The sequence below is a fragment of the Tasmannia lanceolata genome, unplaced genomic scaffold (genome assembly GCF_043159265.1).
Source record: "Tasmannia lanceolata isolate RefF3 unplaced genomic scaffold, GAP_Taslan_0.1 ptg000018l, whole genome shotgun sequence".
NCBI lineage: Eukaryota > Viridiplantae > Streptophyta > Magnoliopsida > Canellales > Winteraceae > Tasmannia > Tasmannia lanceolata.
This window is the reverse complement of record NW_027518695.1, coordinates 60,068,992-60,088,354: the sequence shown is the minus strand read 5'-3', so window position 1 is coordinate 60,088,354 and position 19,363 is coordinate 60,068,992. Positions and strand designations below refer to the sequence as shown.

The 19,363-nt window shown below is 42.3% G+C and overlaps 2 protein-coding genes and 1 long non-coding RNA gene across 3 annotated transcripts; all 3 read right to left on the bottom strand.

The window, feature by feature from the left end:
- Positions 1-223: 223 nt before the first annotated feature.
- Positions 224-5,619, bottom strand: LOC143849309 (uncharacterized). Its single transcript, XR_013235643.1, has 4 exons — positions 5,510-5,619; positions 2,582-2,679; positions 1,710-1,827; positions 224-514 (listed from the first exon to the last, which is right to left on the bottom strand). It is a non-coding gene; the product is annotated as an uncharacterized LOC143849309 (long non-coding RNA).
- Positions 5,620-5,896: 277 nt separating this feature from the next.
- LOC143850557 (putative disease resistance protein RGA3) lies at positions 5,897-9,315 on the bottom strand. Its single transcript, XM_077359796.1, has 2 exons — positions 6,024-9,315; positions 5,897-5,940 (listed from the first exon to the last, which is right to left on the bottom strand). The coding sequence occupies exons 1-2, from the start codon at positions 9,313-9,315 to the stop codon at positions 5,897-5,899; spliced, it is 3,336 nt and encodes a 1,111-aa protein (XP_077215911.1).
- Positions 9,316-16,188: 6,873 nt separating this feature from the next.
- LOC143850556 (uncharacterized) lies at positions 16,189-17,361 on the bottom strand. The gene is made up of 2 exons (XM_077359795.1): positions 17,075-17,361; positions 16,189-16,918 (listed from the first exon to the last, which is right to left on the bottom strand). Exons 1-2 carry the CDS (start codon positions 17,359-17,361, stop codon positions 16,189-16,191), a joined length of 1,017 nt encoding a protein of 338 aa, XP_077215910.1.
- Positions 17,362-19,363: the final 2,002 nt, after the last annotated feature.

Sequence of the window (19,363 nt, the reverse complement as noted above, 5' to 3'; positions counted from 1 at the left end):
TCCCTACAGAATTTCAAAAAAAAAAAAAAAAAAGCTGTAGGGAAAATGTGCTTTTGCCTACTGAATTTCAACAATAAATCCGTAGGGATAGCCTTTCCTATCTTTTTAATCCATTAAATATCAATTCTTTGTGACCTAGTGGATCTGTACATTCACAGACATTATATATAACATCAAAATTTCCACAGTTATAACATCCACTTTCCCCCAAAATATACAAATATATAAAAACTTAACTATTTTAATTGAATATTTTTAAAATTACAAAAAATCATTAATAACAAAAGTCTCGATATTGTTCCCTCAACTGAACTTGACAAAATACAGCATTGTTAAACATTCATCATCTAATGATTTATATAACACCATCTTCATCATGTCCTCATCATTTCCTCGATCCTCATCATCAATTACTCCAGAACTCCATGTGATTTTCAGTTGAATGTTGGACTCTTTGAGATGGATGGTTGTGCAGGCACTGAACCTCTTTAGGAGCAACGGTATGTGACATATCCTGCCAAACAAAAAGTTAAAAAGAATGAAGTTCTTAGCTGATTCTCCGCAAAAATTATATATACAAGAATACACAGCATACATTACGCTTTCAGAATGAGTGATCTTCAAAATGAATGATACGGAAACAACTACAACATATAGTAGAAAAAATGCATGCATTGCACATTTATACGACCACAAGAAACACAAGTAATATTAAAAACATCAATGGCCATATTCACAAAAGAGACACATTGGGTAGATTATATATTTTGTTTTATGTAATGCAAGAGTCAAGAAATAGGCTCATTCAATTCATCTCCCTTATATATCACATCAAAATATACATCGAAACTAAGCTAAGTCCAAGTATCCCATATTGATGATGATACATTGACTTGCCAGCTAAGAAGTGAAGCTATGTGCTGGTCCGCTAAGTCCAATAATCGCATCAGTCATTGCAGAAGAGACTAAAACTTGACCTTGCTGACCGTATGCACACCTATAAATGAATATTGCAAACTAATACATGAATTAACTTTCATTTAATGATCCATGGAGGAGCTATTATCTGAATATTCCATCGCATAGTCGCCTTGACAAGAGACAATATCCATGATTCTGATTTCTTTGAAATTTGAACTCAAAGAATCCCTCGCGGTCACTATTTTCCCTTTGGTATGCCTTTAAAGAGGATGTGGTCCCTACATAAATTGTCTCCATTAGAGTATGAGTGATGTTTTTTTTTTTTTTTTTTCTGAAACCAATTATCACAAGAAGACCATGTCTACATTTTACCTGTCAACTCAGACAAGCGAGAGACGAAGTAAACAATACTTGTACAAGCCTAACAAAACAAGCAAGACAGACCATGCATATCCAGAGTGTACACAAGGACCTATAAAAGAGGATAAGGCTGATAAATTGGTTCAAATGTGGCCATCATTCTTCTCACTATCAAAGATTATCATGCTTGCAACAAAGCAATCGTGGAATTAAATCTTAGAGAGTGTGATATCACCTATTGAGTGCTAGTTCATCATTGACACCATTAGACACCATGGTGTCCCGATGGACAAAAAAAATAATGTTTACGAGTTTGACCACCTGAACTTTAATTAAATGAAGAAATTGGAATTTGATAAGAATCTTGAACTGCCAATTGGAGAGTACTGGAATTTGATAAGAATCTTGAACTGCCAATTGGAGAGTACCTTGGCACAGCTAGTGCATGGAGCGTCACGCTACATCCATGTTAAATCACTCCCATGACCCATGTCGATATGATAAGGCCTCGGGGGATTCCCAACAACAATGGAGACACAATACAGTCTGTATAGCGTCTAAGACAATAACAATTCAGTTAGAAATAGGAAATGACAGCAAGCATGTTACATAGCTTTCAAAAAGTGTAATTGCAAGCACACAATCATCTAGAGTGCAGTAGAATAACTACATATAACTAAATAATATTAGAAGACACTATATCATAAACTATAAATGGAGGAATGTGAAGTACCAGAGTGAATAGATTCAGTTATAGAAACAGATGTCTGTCAGATGAGCTCTTAGCTTAAACAATATATCCGAGCATTATAATAGTAACATAATTCATATCACCTTCTAGTATGAGGATTACTCAAGAAATAAATATGTAATGAAACAAGGAAACCTTTTATTTTTTTCCTCAAAAGGCTGACATTTCGGTGCCACTTTTACTAACCACAAACCTAAACCTCATGAACTTGACATATTCTGGTAGAAAGAACTATGAGGGTCAAGAAAAATGAAAGAGAAGAATAATTGTGAAAACATTATTCGGCTCACACGGATCATTCATATGCCACAAACCAGCGGGCGGCATGGCATTGCGAATGTTCTAAACAACATTAAGAGGCATTGTGAACTATATCAAACAGAGATGCAGAATTGATGTCCTTAACAATGTAAAAAATACCAGTTAACTGAAAATTAATAAGAGCTATATGCTACGGCTGTGTAGTTTTCATTATTGGCTAATAGCATGAAGAATGTCAAATAAACCATGATCAAACCTGATGCAGTTCCAAAGGCTTTCACGTTTTACCTGTTGAGAAAGAATACGGAGGGCCTGAACCCTCTTGAAACCCTCTGCCAGACTCTTGCTAGGAAATAGGTCTTCCAAAGAACAAAATCATTGAAAATCTGCAAAAGGACACATACATATAATAAGATAAAAAGATTTAAGTTGTAAATAAAACATCATCAGTGACCAAAAGGATAAGTGGATCAAAATTAAATACCTCGTCTGAAACGGAAAATTAATTTCAGAAAACTCAAATTTAAAGAGATAGAGAGAAATTGAGGTTTACTATTCTTTAGTCCCAACTGATACTTTTGACTAACCTCGGTGAATGGATAAAGGCATCCAAAAATCATGGAGAAGGGGAAACATATGGAAACAGGCAGGGATCATTCTTTTTTTTAAAGGTAAGCTAGGATATAACCTCCAACTTCTTTATCATTCTTTATTTGGTAGGCCTAAACTAAAAGAGTAGGTGAGATTTTGAAATAAATTGGAGAAACTTTAGGAAAAAGTTGCAACTAAGAAAGGTCCAATAAATCATTTTAAGTTAACATGTATGTTTGTGTGTGTGCGCTTTTAACTATTTCTTATTTAACAAAAAAGAAGTCAATATGCCAGTGTGTTTGTGTGTCTGTATTTTTATTTTTCCTTATTTAGCAAAAAAAATCAATGTGTGTGTGTGCGTGTGTGAGGAAAAGGGAGAGATAGAGAAAGAGGTACATGCAAGTTGGAAAATTAATTAAATGTTGATGCTAAGTTCTAATAGAAGTTGGTGTAACAAATGCAAAAGAGAAACCTTAAGACACCACTCCATCTTCTTATAAGCATATGGAATGTAACTATTTGCAAACTAAATCACCAATGAAAAAGATACAAAGAAATGATGACAAGTAACGGTCAATGAATAGAAAGTTCAATAAAAATCCATGGTGGCTTGTTTGACATGGTTAAAGTTAACTGTGCATAGATCTTAGTTACACACATTGATCAAATTCTTAATACGGACAGTTCTTTTCTTCTTGAGAGACTGAAACTAATTGAAAAAGGAGAACAGAGAAAAATAAAACAAATACTGCACCAAGGGAAAAAGCCACTAAAGGAAAAGAAAAGGAAATCCCATAAGAACCAAAGCAGCCAGAACAGTGCTTAAATTCAGCGATGGGTACTCAGTAAATTCATCCCAGTTGGATTCTTTTTGTTACAAAAAAGGAAACAATTTATTGTAGACTACTAGGTAAGTAAATTTGAAAATAAATGGCGAAGAATGTACGAACCACTCTTTTAGCATCATCAACTAATGTCAGATTTGATTTTAGAGAAGAAAAATTCAACCCAAACATACAACAAAGAAAAACATTTAACCTACTTCGAACCATGTAAGTTAGAATTTTGTAAGGGCATCTAAAATTTCTTGGAGTAGATTTTTTTCCAGCATCATGTTGTTCCATCCTAATCCATAGAACTAGAACAAAGAACATTCTACTAGCATCAAATCAACTAAGTTCGAATTTGATTTTAGATTAAAATATTTCAACCTAGACATACCGCATTTAAACCTCCTTTGAACTATGTAAAACATAATTTTGTTTTGGAACTGCAATTTTTTTGAGTGTATGTGTTTGCCAGCATCATGGTGTTCTATTCTAGACTAAAAAACTAGAATAGAGAGTTTCGAATTTTCTGTTTACTGACTGTAAGTAATAGAAGTATGCATCTTTATCAATGCATTCATTTTTTAATCTTTTTTGAGGTTCTTAAGCATTACTAATTTGAATGTTAGGCACGTATGTGGTCCCGGTCTTGTCTCTTGAGATTTTACGTGCACTAATGGGGCTCCCACATTTTATTGATCAAGAATTTCAAAAGTTTCTACTGCATGAACGCTTAGGTACATTCAACAGCTGTTGTCAGATCAAACTGGAGTAAAAGAAGTGTAAATGAAAAAGTCTTCGAATATACACAAAACCAAAATGCATGAATGATAATTGTATCTGTCAGGATCAACAAATAGCGAAGTCTGATATCCCTACAAATTAGCAGATGGAGGTTGTCTTTGGTGACTGATTTAGCACCTCCTAATCTTAAAATACTTATGCATTAGTGAAACTAACTTAATTAGAAGTAAGAAATATAACCCAAACGTGTGGTGATTGAAGTGTATCGATAAGAAATAAGAAATAAAAAATAAAAAAAAGAAATAAAAAAAAAATTTGAGCACATGCAACATAATGGGGCTTTAAACCATTTTTGTGTACTGATATAAAAAATAAGAAGAAAAGGGGCTGAGATATTAGTAAATAATTTGAGATTTAATGAGAAAATCAGTTAATGTTTGGGTTGGAGAAGAAAGTCATTGGATTTTTGCTTTGTCTTATTGTTTTCATTTTTGATGGATAGGTGCACTTTCTTTATGAACTTGAAATTCCAATAAAATGTGTGTGTGTGTGTGAGGGGTAGATTCAAGATGAGCCTAAATTCAATATGAATGATACCATAGAGTTCAAAACAGAGCATAAATTCAATGAAGCATGTAAGGTAAATTCATCCTAGTTAGGGTTCCTTTTGTCTTAAACAAGTCATAATCTACTATATGGCAAGACTAAGACAAGAAATTTTGAGATAGAATGAAAAATTAAAGAACCTGAAAAAAAATCTCTTTATGAGCCTGGAATTCCAGTAAAATTAACTGTTTCCTTTGTTTTGTTTTGAAAGAGAGAAAATGAGGAAATGAAAAGAGATAGAGAGAAATTGAGGTTTACTATTCTTTAAAATAAATAATGGATTGAAATCTATTCATATGATTAATAAAATCCAAGAGCCCTCATTTGGGATTGAACCTCTAGCTCAATGGTTAAGGCTTTTTCATCAACCTGGAGGTCGGAGGTTCAATCCCATCTTACATACCAAAAATAAATAAAACAAAAGCCAAGAGGAGAGATAGTCGTGTACCTTCTCCAGAGTAGTCTTCAAACCCTCGAGCCATTTATATCTATTTTGGGGATGTGTGAGATATTGGGCCAATATTGGCCTCCGTCCTTTTGACACTATTTCTCTACTCCCGGACAACCTAAAATATTTAATACCTGAAGTGTGGTGGGCAGCCCATCCTCCGGCAAGGAAACGAGTTGAGGACAATGCCAAATGGCCAATATTTTGAGGGAGGTGAGGTTCTTGAACATCCCCTTGGGCAGGGATTTCAGATTATCACACGAATAGATCTCGAGGATTTTAAGTGTGGGGGGCAGTAGCATGCTTGGAGAGAATTCGAGTTGTGAAAATTGATTAATAATTAACTTTCGGAAGGATGTAAGGTTTTTAGAAAAGATCTCAACATTATCAACTGAGAGAGATGTAAGCATGTCGAGCGTTCCCTCTGGAAACTGCTGCATTAGAGGGCACTTTACAATTGTCATTTTATGGAGGCCGATGATGTTTGGCAATGACTCTATTTGTGGACACTTACTAATAAAAAATTCTTCGAGGGAGGTGACATTATCAACAAAGAGAGATGTAAGCGCGGTGGGTAACTCCTCCTCGCCTGCCAATGACTCCAATTGCGGACAATCTGTAATTTTCAAGACTTTGAGGGATGTAAGGTTGTTGAAAATCCCCTTGGACATGGATTTAAGATTAGAACATGAGAATATCCGAAGGGATTGAAGAGTGACGGGCAGTTCCTCCTCTGGCAAGAATGGGCATTGAGTAACCAAGTCTAGAAATTGGAGGGAACTCAGTTTTCCTAGCCCCCTTGTAGGCGTACACTTGAGGCTACCACAACCGTTCAATATATTGAGAGATCTAAGCGTGATGGGAAGGCCCTCCTCGTCGTCTCCCAATGACTCGAGTTTAGGACACCGCTCAATTTGTAAATATTGGAGAGAAGGAAGGTCATGCAACCCGACCTCCTTTGGCCAAGACACCAACTCAGTACATCCAGTGACATGCAATTTCTCAAGTATGGTTAAAGGTTGAAGAAATCCATGGGGTAAGGATATCAAGCCTTTAATAGAGCGAATTTGTAATGACTTTAGAGCAGTGAGGCAAGGAACCGAGGCCAATACAATCTCATTACAGTCTCCTAATTCCAAATTATTAATGGATGGGAGGTGGGGAAATCTCTGCAGCTTAGGACAATTTGATATTTTTAGTGTACCAAGGCATGGCATGTCCCCTTCCCTTGCTCCACACCATTCCTCCAAATTCGGCATGTTTACCAGCTCTAACTTCTCCAATGATGGAAAACCCTTAATAACCTTGTTGGACCCACCAATATACTCACCTTCAATATGTTTCAATCCATCCATTCCATTAATCTCGAGCTTCTTGAGGAAAGGTAGCTGTCCAAGGGGTGGAAGTTGTTGGCAATTCAAACATTGAACGAGACTAACAGTGTTCAGATTCGTCAAATTACCGCTCATCATCCACCTTGGGAAACTAACACCACCATATGATAAAATCTTTAGGGTTTTGACGTTGGTGTGAGGTTGGAGGCTTTCAAGTACCTGGTCATCAACTGCAGCATCTCGTGGATTATCATTGCTCCATTCCAACGTCAACTCATCAAGGTGCTCTTTCTTCTTCAAATTGGCTTCTTTGCCTTCCTTCTCATCTATCACATTCTCCAAATTTGAAATGCGAATACTTCCCCTCAACTCTGTCAAGTTCTTTAACTCCCTTATTCCACATCCACTTTCTTTGCCCACAACAAATATAGTCAGCGTTTGAAGACTTATTAATTTCCCAAGTTCTGGCGGCGTACGAATCTTACAACCCCAAAATGCAAGATGCCGTAAGTTAATTAGGTTGCTGGTGGACTTTGGTAACTCAATTAGTAGCATGCAATCACCAAGTTTTAGTGTTTGCAGATTATAGAGGCTTGCTATTGATTCCGGCAAGGTTGCAATATTTGTATGAGAGAGATCAAGGTACCTCAAATATTTTAATTCGCCAATAGAATCCGGCAATTCTCTGATATAAGTTCCATCCAAATCTAACACCCGTAAGCATCTCAATTTTAGGAAGAAATCATGAGCAACTTGCTTAGTGAGTGTTTCGTACCTTGGCGGTAGTAGAAATGTGCGCAATCTCTCAGATTCATGAAAGGACTCAAAAATTCGTGAGTGTTCATCCCATTGCCATACTGATGCATGACGAACCTTTGTAGCGACATTCCAAGAGTCAATGCTATTTTTTATTCTGAAGTATTCGTCACCAGAAATGGATTGCGCAAGGTCATGAATTAAGTCATGCATCTTGTAGCGTGATCTGTCCAACCGTTCAAAATATTGAAAGAAGGACCTCGACATCAAGTCATCAAAATACTTGAAACCTATGTCTTCCAATCGCTTCCTTCTATCAGATTGGATAAATCCTTCTGCAATCCAAAGTTGGATTAGAGTGTCCTTGTCAAATTCATAATCCTTTGGAAACAGGGAGCAATACACAAAGCATTGTTTCAAACATGCAGGTAAGTGATCGTAGCTAAATTTGAGTACTGGAATAATATCATTTCTCATCTTTGATATTTCCCACATTTCACTTTCAAGGATATTCTTCCACTCTTTCTCATCCGTATTTGAACGTAAGAGACCTCCAAGAGCTTCTATTGCCAAAGGCAACCCATTGCACTTTTTCACGATCTCCTTTCCAATTGCTACTAAGTTTGGAGATACATCTGAGCTTCCCACTATGAATGCCCGTCGTGTAAACAAAGACCAGCTGTCACCCTCATCTAAACAACCCAAATTGTAGGCGGGAATTGTGCCCATGATTCTTGAAACCTCTGAACTGCGAGTAGTTATTATAATTCTGCTTCCGTTTGCCCCAGAACTGAATGGGGACTGTAGCCTATCCCAGTCACTATGATTCTCATTCCATACATCATCTAGTACGAGTAAAAATCTCTTGCCACTCAATTCTTCCTTGAGGCTAACATGAAGTGGATCGATTTCGTTAAGATCACAAGGTTTCTTTGTCACTGATTCCATAATTGCTTTTGTTAGTCCACGCATATCAAAATCTTCAGACACGCAGACCCATCCTCGAACTGAAAAATGATCTCCCACCCTTTCATCATTGTAAATAAACTGGGCGAGAGTTGTCTTTCCGAGGCCCCCAATGCCGACGATCGGAATAACAGATATATCCTTGGACGAAGATGACGACGACGATGATGATGCGGATTCATCGAGTAGCAATTTTACTATCTTCTCTTTATCCTTATCCCGACCGAATATATTTGATTCGTTTGTTAAGGAGCTAGTCAGCGATTGCCTTTTTATTTCACGCCGCCTCCCTCCATCTCCTTGTCTGAGATGAAGGTCATGCCTCTCCTTTGCAATTTTATCCAGTCTCTCCTGAATTTCCTTTATCTTCTGTACGATCGTCTTATCTCGAGACAAAAATGGGATGGAATTAAAAAGAGCAGAAAAGAAGTTGTATACCTGATGCTTCCTTTTTCTGAACTGATTTCCGCCTTCCAATTTTAATCGGAGCACTTCCGTTGCAAACTCTTCCACTACATCATCAGCGTCGTATGCAACATCCTTAAGCTTTCGAAGCCAATCTTTAACTTCATTACTAGTTACTTGCTGCTCTTCAGCATCTTGAAGCACAGCTTGAATTGTGGATAATGTGCTGGAAAGGTTTTTGATCTCCTCATCAGTACCCCACAGTGAATTAATCACTTCTATGGCTCCCTCCAATTTGCTAACAGCTCTATCAACAATGGGAGAAACGAATACATCCATACCCATACCTTAGTGACCAGCGACAATTGAAGAGTTGTTTTTTGTAGGACTCAATTTTTGCTCTAGCAGCAAGAAAAGCAAGTTTGATTGTAGAAAATCGTGCTTCTTCGGATGTTCTTTGATCTCTGTTACAATTTTCCAAATCAGTTCGGTAGAGTTTGTGGCTGGCCTAGGAGCACAGGATCCAAGGAGCATCAAGACAAGAAAAAAGAGACAGAATCAATAATTTTCTTTGGACTTTTTTGACTTTTTACGACTTTTTTTTACTTTGGACCAAGGTCATCATCACAACTGTATAGCTACAGAAAAAACAGATTTCTTTTCTTTTTATCTAAGATTTACACGTCAGCATTAATATTTACATTTTCTGCCATCCTAACTTTCACCTTTAATGATTTTTCTCCAAAAATGCCGTAAATGCCCTTATAGTCTATCCAAAATGACTCCCCCTAAACGAGGCCACGTCTTTCTCTTTTTCCGTAATTGTCATACTTTGTGGCATGTGCGTTGTAGTTTTTACTGTAATTGTCATATTCTGGGACAAGCTATCTGTATTTTTTTAATTTGTCTATAACACTTACTACCTATTATGATTTATTGCTACCCACCTGTGCACAAATACTTCTGCCAATCTTTGCACTTTCCAGACTTCAATAATAATAAGACAAATATCTTAACAAGTCAACAACAATAGGCTAGAGTAGCCTTGGAGAAGATAAACAAAACTGTTATATGAAACTCCATAGGATGATCTAAACCGTCCATTTGATGGCTTTCAAACAAGTGTTTTAAAAAACAGTTGTTTTGAGAAACCACCATAGGATTCATCCAAACCGTCCATATGATGGACCTTCATAGCAGTTTTTTATAAAGCACCATAGGATGATCCAAACCGTCCATTTGATGGAGCTTCAAACCAGCTTTGACTACGGCAGTGTTTTTTTGGGAGGTGATAAATTTACCCCCTTCTAGGATGAATTCATCCCGTATTTTAGAAAAATGGAATGTACAACCTACACCATAGGATGATCCAATTGACATATAATTTGAGTTCAATATTCAGTTTTGGACTCACAACACATTTTCAAATTCCACAACAAACACGGCCTTAGATTTTCAGTCAAAAACTAATTATTGGGCTCAATATTGCGTTTAATTTTTAGTCCAATATAAGCATTTATAAAAAATAATAATTTAGTCCAATATTCAATAAACAATAAATAAAAATGAATATGAATGAACACATGAAGCAATTGGTATGGACTGCATCTCACACAACCACATTTTATCCCATACTTAAATTAAGATAAGATTTTCCAATTCAACCACATTTCGTTGTACATTTTGATGCATCTTTTGTTTTTTGATCAGTGAACAGATTTTCTGGGTGTTTTGTTTACCATAGCTTACTGAAATAAGTTAGCTTCTATTGGATTTAATTTGTTGGGGTTTAATTTCAGAAATATTTCCTTCTCTTGAACTTCATTTTTTTCTTTTCTTTTGCTTATTGACCTCTTCAATTTTCTTTTTTTAATACATCTGTAAAACGCCTCTGGTTTGTTTTAGCACAGAGAGCCTCTAGCGGTGGGGGAAAACAAGTAATAGAATCATTATTTTGGTCAAAGTTCAATATGGCCCACAAAGAGCATCACACAATAAAACCCCACATTAAAAACACTGTGACGAAAAATGGGCGTATTTTTACACGGAAAGAAGGGCAGTGATAAATTCACCTCCTTCTATGTATGAATTCACCCCGTAACTTTCAAAATGGACGGTGCAGCCCACACCATGGGATGATCCAAACCGTCCATTTGATGGGCCAAAACGTAAATAGATTGTGCCCAAAAAAATCATTACCATAGGATGATTCTAACTCTCTGATCTAAAGAGGAACTCAGATTGTGAAAAATTCTATAGATTAGACAGTTGGGATCATCCTGTGGAAATGATTTTTGGAGCACAATCTATTTACGTTGTGACCCATCAAATGGACGGTTTGGATCATCCTATGGTATGGGCTGTACCTTCCATTTTGAAAAATTGGGGTGAATTACAAAGAAGAGGGTGAATTTATCAACACCCGGAAAGAAAAGTAAGTTGATTGTGATGCAAGACCAAAAAGAAAAAGATGAAATAATTCATGTGTGAGATGATCTGAAACGTTGGCTTGATTGACCTTGCTCTGGATCTCCTATATATATGCCCCAAAAATCATACAAATCTTTCCATCTTGACATCACATAGATTGAAATAGCATGGCCCATCAAATGGATAGATCAGATTAGTTAATGATGGGACACGTATTGCCAATCATATTACCAAAATATGGCATCGATGGGATCATAGTAGTCGTCCATCTCAAAGCGATATTTTTACAGCCCATTTAAGCACTTGCTAATGTCATTGTCCCATGTGGCCGACAAGGAGCATCAAACAATAGCAACCCACTTTAAGAAAAGCAAAGTTTGATTGTGAACACTCCATTAAAAGTCAAAGTTTGATTCTGAAGACTGCAATAGTTCTTCTACCCCAGTTACGTGCTCAAGCCAACGAGCACACATCAGAAAAACGCTAAGGTGGAGGGCTCACTCGAAGAAAGATAAAAAAAAATCTTTAGTATGAGTTTCATACCGAGCAACAAGTATTATTAATTAAAATATGGGGTTTTGCAAAAAGAGCCTTCCCCTTTGGATTATTTGCAAAGAGGGTACTGTTAGGCCTAAAATCAGTAACAGATATGGCAGTGACGTAAGAGCTGAGCTGGAGGATCCGAGGAGCCGAAGTGAAGGAGCTGAACCCTGCACAAGATCAAACGAGGTCAGAAGACCAACCCGGAGTTGTTGCTCCGGACGGGCCCTTCGACACTCAAGTCAGTACGAGCAGGAGTGCAGAGCCAAATTTTAAGAGTGGTAGCTTAGAAGTTATTCCCTTTTGCTTTGAGCCTTGAGAGGCCTTTTATAGAGAGACCTGGGGGGGTTGGATTACCTACTCCAGGACATGTGTCGGCACTTTCGTGGGAGTAGGTTTACCTACTCTTAGGTAATTACCGGATTGCCCCTGGGCCGATGCTGGATTTGTGGTGAGCCCTTCTGGGGCCACGTGTCGACAGGTAATTAGTTGTTGTTTTTCATACCCCATCAGTTGCCCCCTAGTTCTCCAAGTCATTGTAGTGATTTGGGGAAGTGCGATGAGTTATATTCCTGAACGGTAGAACGAGCCGATGTTCGGGACGGCTCGATGGAAAACCTGTCCAGCCAAGCCGTCTCCCGGCCTAGGACGGCCAGAAGCGGAGCGAAAAATCTGTTCGGCTAGGCCGTTTGTTCGTCCCAGAAAATTTGTTCCGCTAAGCCGTCTGTCCGGCCTAGGGAATCTGTCCGGAAAATCTGTCCGGCTAAGCCGTCTGTCTGGCCTGGGAAATCTGTCCGGCTAAGCCGTCTGTCCGGTTTTGGAAATCTGTCCAGCTAAGCCGTCTGTCCAGCCTGGGGAATCTGTCCGGAAAATCTGTTCGGCTAAGCCGACTGTCCGGCCTTGGAAATCTGTCCGGAAATTTTGTCCGGCTAAGCCGTTTGTCCGGCCTGGGAAATCTGTCCGGCCTAGGGAATCTGTCCGGCTAAGCCGTCTGTCCGGCCTTGGGAATCTGTCCAAAAAATCTGTCCGGCTAAGCCGTCTGTCTGGCCTAGGAAAATCTGTCCGGCTAAGCCGTCTGTCCGGCCTGGGAAATCTGTTTGGCTAAGCCGTCTGTCCGGCCTGGGGAATCTGTCCGAAAAATCTGTTCGGCTAAGCCGTCTGTCCGGCCTTGGAAATCTGTCCGGAAAATCTGTCCGGCTAAGCCGTCTGTCCGGCCTGGGAAATCTGTTCGGCTAAGCCGTCTGTCCGGCCTGGGGAATCTGTCCGAAAAAACTGTCCGGCTAAGCCGTCTGTTCGGCCCGGAAAATCTGTCCGGAAAATCTGTCTGGCTAAGCCGTCTGTCCGGAAAATCTGTTCGGCTAAGCCGTCTGTCCAGCCTTGGAAATCTGTTTAGAAATTCTATCGGGCTAAACCGTCTGTCCGGCCTTGGAAATCTGTCCGGAAATTCTGTTGGGCTAAGCCGTCTGTCCGGCCAAGTCCTGTCCGGCTTGGGCCGGACTGATTTTTGTCGTCTAGCGGACGCGTCATATTCTGTCCAGCTTGGCCGGACTGATTTTTATCGTTTTGCAGACGCGTCATATGACTGATTTTTGTCGTCTTGCGGACGCGTCATATCCTGTCCGGCTTGGGCCGGACTGATTTTTGTCGTCTTGCGGACGCGTCATATCCTGTCCGGCTTGGGCCGGACTCCGGCCAAGCCTTCTGGGCGGCCTGGGATGGGCAGAAACTTGGAGTGAAATCTGTCCGGCCAAGCCTTCTGGGCGGCCTGGGATGGGCAGAAACTTGGGGTGAAATCTGTCCCACCAAGCCTCCTGGGTGGCCTGGGAGGGGCAGAAACTTGGAGTGAAATCTGTCCGGCTAAGCCTTCTGGGCGGCCTGGGACGGGCAGAAACTTGGAGTGAAATCTGTCCGGCTAAGCCTTCTAGGCGGCCTGGGACGGGCAGAAACTTGGAGTGAAATTTGTCCGGCCAAGCCTTCTGGGCGGCCTGGGACCAAGCCTTCTGGGCGGCCTGGGATGGGCAGAAACTTGGAGTGAAATCTGTCAGGCCAAGTCTTCTGGGCGGCCTAGGAGGGGCAGAAACTTGGGGTGAAATCTGTCCGGCCAAGCCTCCTGGGCGGCCTGGGATGGGCAGAAACTTGGAGTGAAATCTTTCCGGCTAAGCCTTCTGGGCGGCTTGGGACGGGCAGAAACTTGGAGTGAAATTTGTCCGGCAAAGCCTTCTGGGCGGCCTGGGATGGGCAGAAACTTGGAGTGAAGTCTGTCAGGCCAAGCCTTCTGGGCGGCCTGGGATGGGCAGAAACTTGGAGTGAAATCTGTCCGGCCAAGGCTTCTGGGCGGCCTGGGATGGGCAGAAACTTGGAGTGAAATCTGTCCAGCTAAGCCTTCTGGGCGGATGACGCTATATCCTGGTCGGCTTGAGATGACCATAATTTTGTCTTTCAGCGAATCAAGCTATATCATCTAGAGCATTGGGCTATATCCTGGTCGGCTTGAGATGACCAGAATTTTTTCCTGTAGCTAATCACGCCGAGTTCTGGTCGGCTTCAGATGACCAGAGTTTTGTCCTGTAGCGCAATGCGCTATATCATGGTCGGCTTGAGATGACCAGAATTTTGTCCTGTAGCGCATCGCGCTATATCCTGGTCGGCTTGAGATGACCAGAATTTTGTCCTGTAGTGCATCGCGCTATATCCTGGTCGGCTTGAGATGACCAGAATATAGCGCAATCTGCTAAAAGACAAAATTGAATTTTGTCTTGTAGCGAATCACGCCAAGTCCTGGTCGGCTTCAGATGAGCAGAGTTTTGTCCTGTAGCGCATTGCGCTATATCCTGGTTGGAAACTGATTCAGGTCAGCCATTTCAGGTCGTCCAACTCAGGTCGGCTGAAAAACAGATGAGCTACAACTTACCCTTCTTCAGGTTATACCCACGCGTTATATCCAGTCTGGCTGGAGATGTTCTGAACAGCTTAGGACGACCAGGATTTTGAAGTGAAATATCATGTCCGGCCATGTATGCTCTGTACGGCTTCGGATGACCAAGTTTTATTGAACTTGGGTTTTTGCAAGGGTTTGGTTTTCTGCCCGGTCCTATTCCTGACCAGGAGTGCGCTCCCGGTCTTTGTGGAGACGAGCCGAGGCGAACCAAGCAGCGAGTACCCAAGTTTTAGTGAACTGGGTTTCCGAGCAGGTTTGGTTTTTATGCCCGGGCCCGTTCCTGACCAGGAGTCCGCTCCCGGTCTTTGTGGAGACGAGCCGAGGCGAACCAAGCAGCGAGTACCCAAGTTTTAGTGAACTGGGTTTCTGAGACGATTTGGTTTTTCTGCGCGGGCCCGTTCCCGACCAGGAGTGCGGTCCCGGTCTTTGTGGAGACGAGCCGGGGCGAACCAAGCAGCGAGTACCCAAGTTTTAGTGAACTGGGTTTCTGAGATGGTTTGGTTTTTATGCGCGCGGGCCCGTTCCCGACCAGGAGTGCGCTTCCAGTCTTTGTGGAGACGAGCAGGGGCGAACCAAGCAGCGGCATGATCTGAGGAACTCGGAACTTTGCAAAGAAGCAGTAGCCTTTTTTCATTATCCACACAAGCGTAATTACAATGGCATCCGCTTTTGTGTCGGGCGGCAGGCTATTGATAGTATTTTCTGAGGTCTTCGGCAGGTTCAGTCACCTGGGCTTCGTTTCTCAGATCAAGTAGCTCAATCGGCAACGATTCTGATACATTTTTGCCTTTGAGTGCCATGGCATAGCACTCCCTGGACTGTGGTTGATCTCCTCTGACTTCTCCCATGCCGTTTGGCGTTATAAACTTCATTTTCTGGTGATACGCTGAGGTGACTGCACGGATGAGGTTCTGGCCTCGACGTCCCAAGACAGCGTTATAGACCGAAGTGGCCCTCACTACCAGGAAGTTGACCATTGTGAAAGCTTGACAGGGCGGTTCCCTGACGAGGACTGGGAGTTCAATCTGCCCTTCCACTTTAACAATTTCTCCTGAGAAACCAAACAAATCAGAGTTCGCCGGCTTCAAGCGGTCATTTCCTATCATCATCTGCTCGAATGCAAGGTAGTACAGAATGTCGGCCGAACTCCCGTTGTCGACGAGGATCTTCTTCACTTCCCAGTTCGCGACTAGCATGGTTATGACCAGGGCGTCGTCATGGGGGAGTATCAAGTTGTCGAGGTCCGCGTCTAAGAAGGAGATCTTGTTCTCTGTCCTCATCTTCTTGCTGCACGTGTGCACAGCGTTGACTCAGTGTGCGTAGGCTTTTCGAGCAGCAGATGATGTACCCCCGGCGGCTGGTCCGCCCATAATTGTGTTGATGACCCCCTTGGGCTGGGATCGGTGTATCTCCTGCTGTGGACTGGACGACGGGGGAGATTGGTTCCTCACAGGAAACGGTGGGGGTCGTCGAGGGCTTTGGCCATGAGGGCTTCTCCCCCTACGCTCTCTTCTGTCGCCATTACTTTTAACATACCTTTTTTGGTACCCCCGATTAATGAGCAGCTCGATTTCTTCCTTGAGTTGCCAGCATTCATCTGTGTCGTGCCCGTGGTCTCTACGGAACCTACAATACTTCGACTTGTCTCTCTTATTTCCTTTTGAGATCATCCTGGTTGGCCATCTTACGAATTCTTCTCCCTCGATTGCGGCCAGTATGCTTCTCCAGGAGGTGTTGAGGGGGGTGTAATTCTCTTCCCTCCTCTGCTGGGATCTTTCTCTTCTCGGGGCTTTATCATCCCTACGCAGCTTGGTAGGGTTCTTTTCTTCAGAGGTCCTCCTTCGGTTTGAATCTAAGGCTGCCAGAGTCTCCTCCACGGCTAGGTACTCCTCGGCTCCAGCCATCAGATCCGCCAATGAGTGCGGGTTTTGGCGAGCTATTGATCGCCGGAAATCATTAGACTTGGTGCCCGCTAGGAGCACATTTACTGCGGCTGAGGGGTCCAAGTTTGACACCTGGAGGGCCTCTCTGTTAAAACGGCTGACGAATGTTTTTAGAGGTTCATTATCCTCCTGCAGCAAGGCCATCAAGGATGCTGTTGTTTTCGTTGGCCTCCGGCTGCTCATAAAATGGCGGACTAGGTCGTCCCCAAAGTCCTCAAAGTTGCTAATGGAGTTCGGCTTGATCCTCGAGTACCAGTCCTGGGCCGCGCCCGTCAGTGTGGTCGGGAATGTTCTGCAGAGGAATCCGTCAGAGGCGCCGTGAAGGAGTATCATAGTCCTGAACGTCTCCAGGTGGTCCACAGGATCAGTGGTTCCTTCATATTGCGGAACCGTCGGCATTTTGAACCCTCTGGGTGCTGGCGCGTTCATAACATTATCGGTGAACGGAGGTTTACTTGAGTACGTCTTTACAGCGGGCCGGCCTTGATCCTTTGCCAGCTCTTCTATACGGTGGTCTATCTCTTTTATCCTCCATAACATTGGGTCAGCCCTCCGGTCTGCTCGGCCCAACGACTTATTTTGCTCTACCGAGGGGCTCGCGGCGGAGCCGGAGTGACTTTCCGGACTCCTTCGATGATGCCGGGATTTTTCCCGCGGCGCTCGGTCTTCCTTGGCTTGGTGCTTCTGCGCGGAGCGAGATCGTGACCTCTGGCGGTGGCGAGGCTCTATTTGGGCCTGCCCGGTTCTGGAATGATGGACTCGCCTTGTGGAGTGGTGGGTCCGGTTTCCACTAGGGCGCGCTGGCTCTCCCCTGTGGGCACTCGACCTTTCCTGTACAGGTCGTGGGGCCTCTGGGGGATGCTAGAGAGGCGCTTGGATCAGATGTTGGTATTGATCGACAAGAGCAGTCATCTGTTGGAAGAGAGCTTGCACTTGATCCGGAGTGGGAGTGGGATTGATGTGTTCCGAATGAGCTGGGCTCTGCTCTGTTGTAGCAGAGGGAGCCACCACCTGCGAGGCGATTCGCTCGCTCCAGGTCCTGCGAGGTACTACGGCTTGGGTAGTTCGTGCAGTTGGTACTCGAGCACTCTTCCGCCCTGCCATTTTGTATAGGGGATTCGAACAGCTTTTAGTTTGGGGACCCACGGATGGCGCCAATCTGTTAGGCCTAAAATCGGTAACAGATACGGCAGTGACGTAAGAGCTGAGCTAGAGGACCCGAGGAGTCGAAGTGAAGGAGCTGAACCCTGCACAAGAGCAAACGAGGTCAGAAGACCAACCCGGAGTCGTTGCTCCGGACGGGCCCTTCGACACTCAAGTGAGTACGAGCAGGAGTGCAGAGCCAAATTTGAAGAGTGGTAGCTTAGAAGTTATTCCCTTTTGCTTTGAGCCTTGAGAGGCCTTTTATAGAGGGAGACCTGGGGTGGTTGGATTACCTACCCCAGGACAGGTGTCAGCCCTTTTGTGTGAGTAGGTTTACCTACTCTTAGGGAATTACCGGATTGCCCCTGGGCCGATGATGGATTTGTGGTGGGCCCTTCTGGGGCCATGTGTCAACAGGTAATTAGTTGTTGTTTTTCATACCCCATCAGGTACAATTGGGAAAGTTGCAGTCAATTCTCTAGATGTATGGGATCTTTTTGTTTATGAATTCTGGCACATCATGACGGGAAGTGGGCCCATTACGACTCATTGACTACGCCCAATTAATTTAGCTTAGTTTGTCCAGGCTATGATGTGGCATGGTCACATGTTTCAACGTATAATCAATCAAACGCTATTTTCGCATGAATCTGTTTACTTGAGTTTTGCTTCCACATCATTAATAATAGTTGCAGCCCCGTGCGTTACACGCAAGCTGGAGGCACATATAGCATGAGGGGGTCATGGCCCCACAATGAGTCGCAAAATCCCTTTTATATTGCAAGGATGTACATGCTTGCTTGGCTAGTATAGTGGCCATGCCCCCCAGACCAATGCAGTCAAGTGTAAATTAGTCAGGCCCCTTAAGTGTTAATTCCTCGCTCCGCCCCTGCTTGCATGGGAATGAAAAACAGTATTTCGCCTCAAAACTTCGATTTAAACAGTGTTGCACGGGAATGAAAAACAGGGATTCATTTAATATGAATGCACAAAAATGCTTTCTTACAAACAAATTAAAAAACATTACTTTAGAGCTTACCTGATCCATGCGATATGTTAATTCACAGAATGCATTAGCAAGTCCATGATCATAGATGAGTAGTTCAAATTGATTTGCAAAAACTGTATGACTACAATAAAAGGTCTGTTATTAAGGCCTTTCAAACTTGAAAAGCAAGGTTAACTTGAAATAACAAAGAATATAGAAAATAGGAGAGGAGGATTTGAAAAAAGCACGGAATAAGCACAGGTGTTATAAGCAATGCATCACAGCATACATAGGAGAAAATTCACAAAAAGCACACCCACACATATGTATCATATGCTCTTATAAAATATAGGTATTGTTTTGAGTGTCATAACAAACAGAACAACCAAGAGATAACTTTTACAAACTTCA